This window comes from Thalassophryne amazonica, chromosome 19, assembly GCF_902500255.1.
Source record: "Thalassophryne amazonica chromosome 19, fThaAma1.1, whole genome shotgun sequence".
Lineage (NCBI taxonomy): Eukaryota > Metazoa > Chordata > Actinopteri > Batrachoidiformes > Batrachoididae > Thalassophryne > Thalassophryne amazonica.
The window spans coordinates 52,310,451-52,323,162 of record NC_047121.1 but is presented as its reverse complement, the minus strand read 5'-3'; the positions used below and the strand labels follow the sequence as shown (position 1 = coordinate 52,323,162).

At 42.3% G+C, this 12,712-nt stretch overlaps 1 protein-coding gene across 1 annotated transcript in view; it reads right to left on the bottom strand.

The window, feature by feature from the left end:
- Nucleotides 1–650: 650 nt before the first annotated feature.
- The window catches only part of LOC117531770 (collagen alpha-1(XII) chain-like), a 136,737-nt gene continuing 124,675 nt past the window's right edge, over nt 651–12,712 (bottom strand). Inside the window, 10 exon segments of the mRNA XM_034194907.1 lie at nt 651–1,480; nt 3,796–3,966; nt 6,138–6,215; nt 6,680–6,862; nt 6,950–7,016; nt 7,098–7,133; nt 8,275–8,346; nt 8,845–8,898; nt 9,164–9,217; nt 10,904–10,957. Of these exon segments, the coding sequence (XP_034050798.1) occupies nt 1,329–1,480; nt 3,796–3,966; nt 6,138–6,215; nt 6,680–6,862; nt 6,950–7,016; nt 7,098–7,133; nt 8,275–8,346; nt 8,845–8,898; nt 9,164–9,217; nt 10,904–10,957 (921 nt within the window). The 3' untranslated portion in view covers nt 651–1,328.

The window sequence follows — 12,712 nt, the reverse complement described above, 5'->3', positions numbered from 1 at the left end:
GTTTCCCATGTAACAATAAGAAATATACTCAAAACCTGGATTAATCTTTTTAGTCACATAGCACTACTATTATTCTGAACACTACTGTATATATTAAAAGACAAGTGGCCTCTGTGTGTGTGTGTGTGTGTGTGTGTGTGTGTGTGTGTGTGTGTGTGTGTGTGTGTGTGTGTGTGTGTGTGTGTGTGTGGTGTGTGTGTGTGTGTGTGTGGTGTGTGTGTGTGTGTGTGTGTGTGTGTGTGTGTGTGTGTGTGTGTGTGTGTGTGGCTTTGAGAAACCAGGGACATTTGTCATTTGGTATGTTTATGTATTTTGGGTCAAAGATGAACGGCGCCAAAACCGAACATTGATAGAACTAATATTTTTAGAGAAACTTGGGATATTAACTAACAACAGCGAACAATGGACATTAATTACAATCTGGATTCGCACTCCAACTCATTATAGAAACAGCACAATTTATTACCATCCTCAAAAAATGTCAGCTACCTATTTTAAAAACACAACCGTGTGTGTGTGTGTGTGTGTGTGTGTGTGTGTGTGTACACATAATGTCCGACTGTAGTTTAAACTATTTTATATCAGAGTATTTTGCATCTCTTTCAACTCATTCAAGTTCAGGACAACAAAAAATTAACACGAGCAAAATCTTACATTTTCAGTAGTTTTATTGAAAAATGCCTCTTCTGTTTCAGAAATAAATAAGAAAATAAGGCTGTGGAATTCACAAATTGTGCAGTTACAACATGAGAAAAGCAATTCTATGGCCAAAGTTTCACAACCAAATCCCAACTGAAGGTATTGATTGAAGAAACATACAAACACACAAACAAATGATATTTCGCCTTAGAGATCCTCAGTAAATATACAACACAAACATGCAAATCCACCTTTGGCAAAAGCAAACTAACAATGAAACACAAATGTAACAAACATTTCAATTTGAGAACTTTGGTTTGTTACAAAAATCAGATTATCATTTGGTTTACAAAAACATCAGAATCAACAAATCTTTGGGAATAAAATTGTCAGGGTTTTTTTTTTTTTTTTTGGTGATGAAGTATGAAACAACATGAGCAGTGTGAACGTGTCTGAAAACATATGTACGGTAACATACTTTGGGCTGATTGTCACATCGTGATTAGTTGCAGTTAGACACTTAGTGGGACATGTAGCGAGCACACAGGTTTGCAAAGAACCAACACATAACTTCATCATCACGTCGCTAAACTTTCTCATGTTGACAAAAATATATATAAATTCAATATAACCAGGGGTGTCAAACCCACAAGTACTATTTGTTTAGTTTTTTCTTTCTGAAAACCGCTTCATCCTGATGCTAGTCTCTTTGTATTGTGTCGTGGTAGTGACCTCTTTCCTCGCAGGTTTCGTGAGTAATCGGGTGACTGTATTGTCTCAAATTCTTCCGCTGGCTCCGCTGGTATAGGCACCACCGCAGGGTCAGGCTGGTAGCGGGGTGCTAGAAAATATTGGGGATGGCCAATGAAAAAACAAACCGTTGACATGCACAATTTAAATATGCTACAGCTGTGTCAAACGTTGCTTTGACGCTCTCCGGGAAGAACGTTCTCCCTCTTTTAAGCTTGGAATATAAATATAAAATACCCAAAACTAACAGAAAACTGCTTCAAAATGTTTTGATGACATTTACAACAGAATCCTTCAAGGTACAAGACAACAAGTAAAATAACCAAACGACACAACGAAATGGCAGCAGAACACCTGATATGAACGTTCACATGGAACATGCTTCAATCTGAACCGCGGCCGCGTCTTCCCAAAAGTATCTTCATGTCAGTCACAGAACTGACTGCACAGACATTTTTAATCTACAGACGTGGTTCCCAAAAGCTTTGCAAAAAAAAAAAAAAAAAAAGAAAAAACCAAGAAAGAAAAAAGTTCTAGAACCAAGTAGTTTTTCCTTGTACCATGTTCGAGGCCGATCACACTGTTGTTTTTGTGTCCAATTCTAAATCCTTTCACTGTGCCTAATAAGCTTCGGTCATTTACACATACGTCTTTGCACGATGCTTTTGGGAAGCACCTCTCGGCTTGTTAGGATTAACTCTGAGGTGGTTCTGGGACATAAGGCCCAGAGTGCTGCTGACACACGGAGGTGATGCTGGTGGTAAGTAAGCAGAGAGCTGTGAGGCAAAAGCTCAGTACAGTTGTTAACATGATTTTTAGTAAAAGTTTGTGGTTCATACATCATTTACAAAGCAAAAAAATTAGTTTTATTTACACACATCACCTCTACATGAACACACTTTTTTTTTCTTTTTTCAGTTATGAAATCCACTTTGTTAGTAGAAGTTTTGGGTGTTTTTTGTTTCATGCTCCTTCCTTCGTTGAAACGCTCTGTCTCTGTTTTTCCCCCAACGCTTTGTGGTTCAAGATGCAAACAGGCCAGCAGGTTGCCTTCACTGTAGCTTCGTGCTGTGAGGTGGTGTTAGTGCCAGGCCGCTCCTTTCTGCTTTGACTTTTATAACGTTTTAATGTTCGATAATTAGATCCATGGTGATTATCCTTACATGGCCCTTAGTGAATGGGCAAACATCTCAGAAACAGGACTTCAGAGTGTAAGGGGCACAGGCGACCTAGAACCTTTACTATGCCAAACCTGAAAATAATTCAGACAGGATCAGTCTTTACTGTGGAAAAAGGCACCTTTTTTATAACTGTGCATCATGTGATCTTACATGAGATAGATTTTTTTTTAACATGCCAGTTCAATGTTGTAACTCAAATGCATTGACTGATTGGATAATGGGGGGGGGGGGGGTATTGATAAGTCAGTGGCCTGAGGAACAAGGAGACGAGATTTGAAGCTGCAATACATGAACATAAAATAATCAACAGCTTTGATGCTAAAAAAAAAAATTCAGCAGTTCGCATTAATGTTGTACTAAATCAGTTTTTATCGACCTTTAGACGTAAGGAATGGTTGGGACAACATCCTCAAAGTCCCACAGTTCTACGAAGCTCCACTGCTATCTGGAAAATATCAGACTGAAATGGTTCATTTTCAACTTGTCTGATTTCTTCAGAAGTCCTGAGCCCATCTGTGCCCACAGACTTCCTGCACAATCATCTGCTACCTCAATCTTAAGTTTTATTATCTAAGAAGGTCCAATACTCTGTTACCACTTCTTGTCCAAGGAAGGAAACCCAGCTGCTGAATTCAAGCACGGCACGAACCCATTGGCAAGATCCTTGGTATCATCTGCACAAAGCTGCCAGCGTGATCGATTCGCACTAAGCTGAACATCTTCCAAGAAAGCATTCACCAAGTTATCTTCAAAGAATGTCAACTGTTCAAGGTGACACCTCGCTGAGAGCAGAAGCTCCATGTGTCTTCAAGACACCAAATTTTCAACTTTTGAAGTGGATGCTGAGACCTTTTTCCAGGGGTTCAAGGCCGTGCATGAGAACACCGCCTCAAGCTCGATAGGAAAGTTTTTTTTTTTTTTTGTCCTGAATGTTGGAGGACCAGAACTCTGAAATTTGATCCGCAACTGCTGAGCAAAGTGTTTGAATGTTGAATAAGAGTCAAATTAACCTCCTTTTACCTTAGGCCATAAATTTACCAAACACCCATCGATTGTGCTTCCCATTAAACTTCTGAAGCCTCGTATTAAGGTTTGATCTCTGAAACACTTAAATTCTTATGTCCACATATTAACAAAGCAAGTGTTGGAAATGTAATTGGCATGCACACGTTTTGTTTCTTGTGTGGTGAAATGCCATGCAGGTGTCAGTCACTGGTGATGGTACCTGTGTATCCTTGTCCATTGTAAGGAATGCCAACACACTGAGACGAATCGCAGTAGCCAGGGGGTCCTGGTGGTCCCCTGACCCCAGGAGAACCCTGGCGACCTGGAGGACCACGTGGCCCAGCGGAACCAGAAGGACCCGGTGGGCCTGTTCTCGACTCGCCTGGTGGCCCTGCAACAGGAGACGGAACGTGAGCCTTGTCGAAAAACTTTAGAAATCAGCACAAAAACCCCACTGACATCACTCGTAAATCTGAGGTAACGAGGGCTGTTAGCACTGTAATTTACATTTTTCAAAGGTCCACATTAAGACGCTTGACCCAAGGGGGGGAGGGGTATCAGGGCCCGCATGGAACAGAGTTACCCCTCCTTGGCCCCGTATGTCTAGACGGCAAAAACTCAAGAAGGAATTTCCCCCATCTCCCCCCCCGCCCCCCCCACCTTTCCTTCTCGCGTTGCCTAAACTGAGCCCATGTGTTATCAATGAGGCCACTAAAGAAAGCATGTGCACACACACACACACACACGCACGTGCACACACACACACACGAGTGAGTCATCCAGTAGACTTCTCCTGCTGGTATTCAGTTGTTTCTCACTTCATTCACAGAAACAGACGGCCATAGTTCCTGCTAGAAGGACAGTTCCTGTTGTGTTGCAACAGCAGCCGCGGAGCTCGGAGAGTCTTTAAGAGACACCAGGACGGATGTCAGCTACTCAACAAACGTCTACGGCCTTTTTAAATATGACGAAACAGCCTCATTTGAAGTTTTACTCATCAGTGGGTAGTAACTCTGGTATTTTGTTTTCCAGTAATACTACTGAAGGCATTGTTTTGTTTTTTTAACAGCAGTAACTTTTGCGTTCAGAATCATTACTGGTCACCACCAGAGAGTTTTTAAACCAGTTTCTTTACTCAAAGAAAGAAAATATTTTGGAGGGAGGTGGTGATGAATTGAAAGAGGAGCTCACACACGGCAGGGTTACAGTTTAACTTGTGGAAACATTAATGGTCTTTATGAATCTACATCCTTCTAGCCTTAAAAAAAAGGTCCGTCGGACTTCAACTGTTGGACCACCAGCTGGACTGAAAACATCTGCAGGCTTGTTGAACGGTGGTGAAAGGATGGTGCTCACTTTGGGTAGGAATGGTTGAGTTTTTCCTTCACTGGTCTGAAAAAGACATTAAAATGCCTCTTGAAGATTAAAAAACATCTACGAGTTGCACTTATTTTTTAAACACAGTGTTTCCCTGAGGGTGAGTTTAACAATGGACAGGAATTCAGTGCAGCACATGTGCACAGCACAGCCTGGGCTGTTACTTAACATGAAGACGTTTAAATTCAGAGAATAAGCAAGATTGAGAAATAAGCATGTTGGACAACATGTCGGCTCACATCTGATGCCGTTTGGACAAAAGAAATCATCAGATGGACACAGACTGAGACGTGAATAGGGGATTAATGCAAGAAGCCCCGAGTTTGTGGTGTGTACAAAAAGGACTGTTAACTTCCACAAATAAGCAAGTTGGACAAATAAATGTGCGATGGACGACATATTGGCTGAATGAACACAGACTGCTGACCCACTGTGTTGAAAACACTACGAGAAAATCCTAAGTCCAAGGACACACACATGTAGCCTGGAACTCACACCTGGACTGAAATCTCGGCCTACAGATCAGTAGTCCATCACATACAGTGTTTTCAAATTCCTGCAAGGGCTTCAAAAGTGTATATCCCAGGACAGACTATATATCCAGTTGACAGGTTTTGTGAAAATCTGTTCAGTAGTTGCCAAGTAACCATGATAACGGTGGATGGAGGGAAACAAAACATCTGGTGTGAAGGTAATGGCAGGTTTGACAATAATTCCTGAACTCCACTGTGGCCAAGGCTGATTCAGGGTCTTCTAAACACACCATAATCCCTCCCTAATGAACATATAATTCCATTTACTGTATAATATTTTGAACATGTGCATTGTTTAAAGAAGCTCAGTGCACTTAAGACGTAGATCTTTAAGGAAGGAAATACTTGAGGGTTCTGTGCAGTAAAAAAAAAAAACTTCATGCAATGAAGAAAAACACAGTTCTGCTGATTGTGGACCAGGTAAGCACGGGTCTGGAACCAGTCATGTTAATTAGACTTACTGGAGACCTAGAAAGGTTCACAAAGAGGTGAAGCAGCTGTCTCTGGGAAATCTGAGCTGATTGACGCAAGAACAGTCTGAAATCACACCGGATTAAAAACAAACAAACAAACCTGTGCGTGTCTCCAGCGGTCACTGCTAATTAAAATGCACCATTTAACAAAGGATGGGACCCATATGAAACTGTATTACCTTGTGGTCCATTTGCTCCTCTTTGTCCTCTGATCCCAGTTCCTGGAGGTCCTCTCTCTCCCTTCTCTCCTGGCAAACCTACACAAACCATCAAGAAGAGGAGAAATCACAGTTTTTAGAACAACTGGAAGCCAGGCCCGAAACATTAGAGTGCCTTCAAAAATAACTTAAATGACATTTTATGAAGGAGAAGCTACAAGGAGACGTCAAGTCTGGAACTGAAGCACCAACCATAATCACTCAACAACTGCTCTATGAAAATGTCACAAAAGCTACTTCAGACGTGTTGTCACTCAGTGAACAGTGGACCAACACCACGTTCAATCATTTCATTCCATCAGCCTAAACTACAAATTCTCCCATGTCCTGCCTCAGGACAAGCGCACGTCCTGACCTCTCCACTGTCTCTCACTGGTTGGACACATGGGTTGCATTGGTTCAACCTTGTGTCAATGTGTCCTTCAATGATTTTATCACTTATTGTTGTTCCTGCTGCTGTGTGACGTCTTTAAACATTCAGTATGTAAAAGCCGTTAAAGTACCTCGTTCTCCTTGATTTCCAGGTGAACCTGGATTTCCAGGGAAACCAGTCTGACCAGCCTGTCCAGGCTCTCCACGGTTTCCCGGACTTCCAGGAGGTCCAGGAGGACCCGGTGGTCCAGGAGAGTTGCTGCGGTAGCCGGAGGGAATCTGGTTGAGCAACATGTTAACTCTGCTCATTTGACCTGGGGGGAGGAGATAAAAACAGTTTGGATATTTACTCTGTCATTACTTCAAAATCTACGCGAAATGATTCAGAACATTCCACTCACTGTTCACAAGCTGCTCACAAACTTGTCTGGCGATGCTGCGCATCATATTTTGTGAAGCAAAGTCTCCCTGGAAAATAAAGCCATTTTCATTGTTATTATTGCTCTTGTACTGCATACATATACTGTATATATGTGTCGTACTGCATACCCTTTCCCCTTTCTCTCCTTTCATGCCAAGAGGACCCTGTGAAAGAAAACAGCAGTATTATTAGTAGTAACACTTACTATTTCCTGCAGGCCAGCGCTGCACCACCGAGCAAAAAGTATCTATTCAGTGTATAATCCACTGGACGTAGGACAAGTCCAGGTCAGTTCTCCTGAGTGTTGAAATAAATGTGAAGATCACAGCACAGTGCAGGTCTCTCTGTCACCGACAAACATTTAACACGACCCCTAAATTATTTCTATGCAATTCTCAGAAAAACAAAAACACTCATCAAGTTGTATTACCTAACATGAAACACATCCAAGTGAAAACCTTATGCACGAGTTTTAAAACATGTCCTTGTGTGACCACAAAGCAACACGCATGTCTTTACGACAAGCGTCCAAGAGTCTGAGACAAATTTCCCTATGGGACAGTAAACTATATCATATTGTATCATGAGTCAAGTCAAGTCTGGGAGCTTGTGCTGGTGCCACATGTCGCCACATCCACCACACCATGGAACTGCCCTCAGTCCTGGATGGCAACCACCCAGACAGGCAACCAGTCCATTCCCGCCTCTTGAAAGTAACCGTCTATCTCTCACAGACAGGTGAAATATTGGCTTTAGCTGCTAGGGTCCTCAACACTGAGGTACCTACGTGTGGAATTATACATATAGAAATGTGCCACACGTCCAAAATGTCCTAGCTGAGGCTCCATCACAATGCACGTGCTTCTCCTCATCTGAGTCTTCCCAAATAACGGTTTGGCACAGAGTCAATCCAGCACTAAAGTCACCAGAGCCTTAGGTCACCAGTTAGCATCCAAATCTCAAACTGATAGTCACATCATTCAGTGGAGATCTTTGCTGATTATTCTTTCAGTGAACAGAATCTTTCTCTGCTTTAATGGAAACAAAATTAGATTGCAGCTCATGTTTGATGTTGAAAGAGGAAGTAGGCTGTCATCAGCATAGAAGCATCTCAGGCCAACCAGCACGGTCAAAGCAGCCAAGTGTGTTGTGGTGGTTCCCTCAGTAACGTCAGTACAGTTACTTCTCCAGAGTATAATTCCAACATGAATGACATTATTTCTCAAGACAGCAGATTTGTCTCAGTGATCCTCGTTTCTCTGTAGAGTTATCAAACTGTTTCAGGCATTGATACCCGGTACTTACCGGGTTTCCTCGCTCTCCAGGTTTTCCTGGTTTTCCAGTAATTCCGGGGACACCTGGATTACCAGGGCTTCCCTGAAAACACAAAAAGTGTAATGTTTGTCTTGAATTGCTGCACGGTAAACATAATTACAACATTTAACTCCTGCTCCCTGTTAAGGGCCACATAACAAGCTTTAAATTGTGGTTTTTGTTTTGCCATCTGCAGCATGTGGCACATCCTGCCAACAGCACTTAAGTGGCGATGGAAAAAAAACACACACACACACAAATACCAGCCAGTGTCTCACTCACAATGGTATAGTCTATGTGAATGGCACGCTGGCACGGAGCCTGTTGGCATTACGGCACGATTAAGCAGACTAAGAATTCTTTAAACCACAGAAAGAGAAAATGAAATGTCTCCACCGCTCTCAAGACTGCAGTCTGCTTTTATAGCGCTGTTCCAGCAGAGCGCAACCGTGGAGCCAGAGGAGTAATTGTTGTAGATATATCAGGAAATAAAGCGCACGCTGAGGAATATTTATTTGGGTCTTTTCTGTGCAACATAAAGACACACTGACAAACACTCACCATGGGCCCTGGTGGGCCTCTGGGTCCAGATGGTCCCTCCTTTCCTGGTGGGCCCTGGTTCCAAACAACAAAAATAAGTGTTACATCACAGTGGGGAGCACCGGTGTGGATGTAGACTGTTTTTTTTTTGTTTTGTTTTGTTTTTTAACAGTGTAGGCACGACTCTGATGACTGGTACACGTGTGAACACGTCGTCACCGTGTGATCGTCCTCCTGTTTGTTCAGTTGGTGGTCACGTGCAGAACGTAAGTATGTGTTGGTTTATTTGTAGGCTTTGAACACTGTGTGTGCACTAAACAGGCCTAGAGGCAGCGCTTACCCGCACGCCGCCTGGTCCAACAGGGCCAAGAGAACCCCGAGGTCCAGGAGGACCCTGGAAAAAAGCAGACATGTAATCAAACGCTAATGATCAAGAACAAGTCTTCTATAGCTCCAAAACGTGACTGCTGAATGAATATGAAAAGAAAATATGTACTTTTCCAGTGACAATGAAGCCAAAAATAATCCCATCCTGTTGCTTAAAACTGAAATAATTTCCTTGTCTGTTGCTGCACAGAAACATACAGTTTGTTGGAATAACTGTGATTGTGCGTTGGAATAAAGTGATCTCCGGTGATTTTATTGTCTTTCTCCCATATCTGAATCTCAGTATTCAGATTCCAGAATAACCATTTGTTGGGGTTCCTCCCTTTGAATGATGGGAGCTGGCTGAAGATGACCCTAGTTACCCTCAAAAGCTGGTAGTCCTACTTACATTTTTAAAAAAAGTCACACTGTGATAAAGTGACATTTTAACTGTGCACATTTTCATCATAACAGCTACAAGTGCAAATTCAGACAACAGATCCTCTGATGGTGAGAAGTTGAGAAGAGATAGAAGGAAAAAAAAAGACTTTTACCCCTTGTTGGATTCAGAAAAATCACTGATCTAGAGACACGTATGTCAAATAGAAGATGGTTATATATGTATGTTTCTGCAGAAATGAGGTTGTCTCTGCAGAATCCAATCACTAATGTGGATTCTGCTTTGTCAAGGCAAAAATAAATAAATAAATAAATAAATAATAATAATCCAGTATAGTGGTCTTAGGGTGGAAAATGAAACCCCAGTCCTTCACTACCTTGTCTTCTCAGTTTGACACACTTCTCAGATTGAGGCCAAAATGTTAAAAATATCTTGCGCTGGCTGTATATCTTGCGCTGGCTGTATATCTTGTGTTGGCTGTGTATCTTGCGCTGGCTGTGTATCTTGCATTGGTTGTATATCTTGCGTTGGCTGCATATCTTGCGCTGGCTGTATATCTTGCGCTGGCTGTATATCTTGCGCTGGCTGTATATCTTGCGTTGGCTGTATATCTTGCGTTGGCTGTATATGTTAAGTTGGCTGTATATGTTAAGTTGGCTGTATATCTTGTGTTAGTTGTATATGTTACGTTGGCTGTATATCTTGCGTTGGCTGTATATCTTGCGTGGGCTGTGTATCTTGCGTGGGCTGTATATCTTGCACTAGCTGTGTATCTTGTGTTGGCTGTATATCTTGTGCTGGTCCAGACCCAGATGCAGCTGATTTTAAAGGTGGGTCAGACAGTTGGAGGAACTGTTTTTGAGTGTTTCTAATGGACTTAATAGTTTCAAGAACCATCAAAAGCAAGATTTTAAAATTTAGTAATGGAAGCAGAAAAAGTATGGAAGTGATTTTTCTTAAATTTCTCCACAAACCAAAACCTGCCCACTTTTAATACACATCAAAGACATTAAAAGCAGTGATTAGTTCCTCTGTTACAAGTCTGGAGAAGAACAATGTTTTGTTTCCCCTCTGGTGGCACTCGTCTGTACTTCGGACTTTAACTGGACTTTAACTGGCCTACAGCTTGTCAATCAAAGGGTGGATTTGGAGAGTGGGGAGGGCACACTACACCTCCCACCCTCCCACTCTGAGTGTGGTTTCCATCTCGCAGAGTCGACCGGATCCAGACTCCAGTAGCAAAGCGAGTCTCTCGGGGGCGTCTCCTGTTTCCTGTTCACAAACCACCCTGTGAGAGGGAGACGGAGGACTTACTTGCCGACCAGCCAGGCCCGGGTCTCCAGCATCTCCCTTTGGTCCGGGTCGACCCTGAAGGTGAAGCATGAAAAATAGGTTTGTGAGGAACGAGACTCTGGTCTTTTCTTTTATAGGTTAAGTCTGTGATTGTAATTTATTTAATAGGCTGTGAGGAGAACATGTGGGATGAAAATGAGTCAACAGTGGACGTTTGGACACAGTAAGAGATCACCTTAGGAGGGAAACACGTCCTGGAACTTTACAGCTGTAAATCTCGATCTGCTACAACAAATCAAATCGCTCCCTCAGGAAAGCAGCTATAACAACTATAACAACTAAAACGCAGTGTTTTACTTTTTGTTGAATGACTTCATCAACAGGAACGACAAAACGTTCAGTTTAGTTATGACATATAACTGAACCTAAACAATCGTCTGACTTCAGAACTTCAGAGGATGTGATGAGGTCGATGCTCTCATCCAGTTGCCCTTTTGGAGTAAACATCTCCAAAACCCTCTGCATCATCATCATCATCATCACTGTCATTTCATGTATTTTTATTCTTTCACTTTCTGACTGTGAGCTTTACATTTTTCACAATGTGCTTTTAACTATCAGATCTTTCTTGATACATATTGTGTATAAATTTCACACTGCTGAGCAAAACTAACTTCCGCTCCCTCCTTTGCTCGAGGGCAGTGGATGCGGTGTGGGTACGTGCAACCTGAGTTGTGCCAGTCACACAGTGGACTTGAATTCACGTCTGCAGGCATGGGAAGTGGGCGCTTTAACGAGGACACTAAAACCAAAGGCCTCTGGCATTTCCTCGTTGCACAGCACCCACCAGCTGTCATGCCCACATGGTGAATTAGCACGAGTTTTATACCGGACGCCCTCCCCAACCTAACTCCAGATGTACATGGAGAATGGCCATGGAGGGCTTTGAACCCATGACCTTTTTGCTGGCAGGGAACCATTCAAACCGCTGCACCACCCTGCCGCCGAGAACAATGTTTTTAGTGCTTTTCCCATAATGCAGTAGAAACCATGAGGGATGAACAAATGTGTCCTCTGGTGCTAAACTCAAATGTTTACTGTAGTCTGATTGTTTAACAATTTTGTGACACCATTAAACCTTCAGTATGAAGTACAGCTTCCATTTTACTGTTTATTTGGACAAATTCTGTCAGACTGAATAGTTCCTCCCCCACCTGGACTCAAAACACAAATGAAGAAATAAATAATAGGATCCTTACTCAGACTACCAACGTAGTCTCAATATGTTTTTATTACTCAGTTAATTTAATAAATCTCAAAGAATAATTTAATCAATAAATCCCATGGGTCATCCTCGGGTGGTTTTCTTCTGATCACTGACAACAGTTTGTCTGTGCTGCTGCTAAATTGATGTCCTCTTCTTCCATTCTGTCCTATGGTGTCCCCCAAAGTTCCGTTCTGGGACCTATTTTGTTTCGTGTTTGCTCCCACATTTTGCATACTTCTGAAAGGCTTTCATACCACTGCTATGCAGATGATATTCAGCTGTACATCTCCTTTACACCTCAGCATGTAGCTACATTAAATGTTCTTCAGGACAATGTTAATGTTATATGGCTGCTAATTATCATTGATGACTTTGTTCCCATAGTGATTGAGAATATTGGCTCTCCGTCATGACTAGTTCATTCAACAGTTAGAAATTTGGGTATTCCATTTGGCCAGGCTCTCGGCTTTGATAACCACATGTGCTGTCTTACATAAACTTGTTGTTTCCTCTAAAGGAACATCGCCCACCTCCGTCACACTGCTTCTTGATCTGAATTGGAA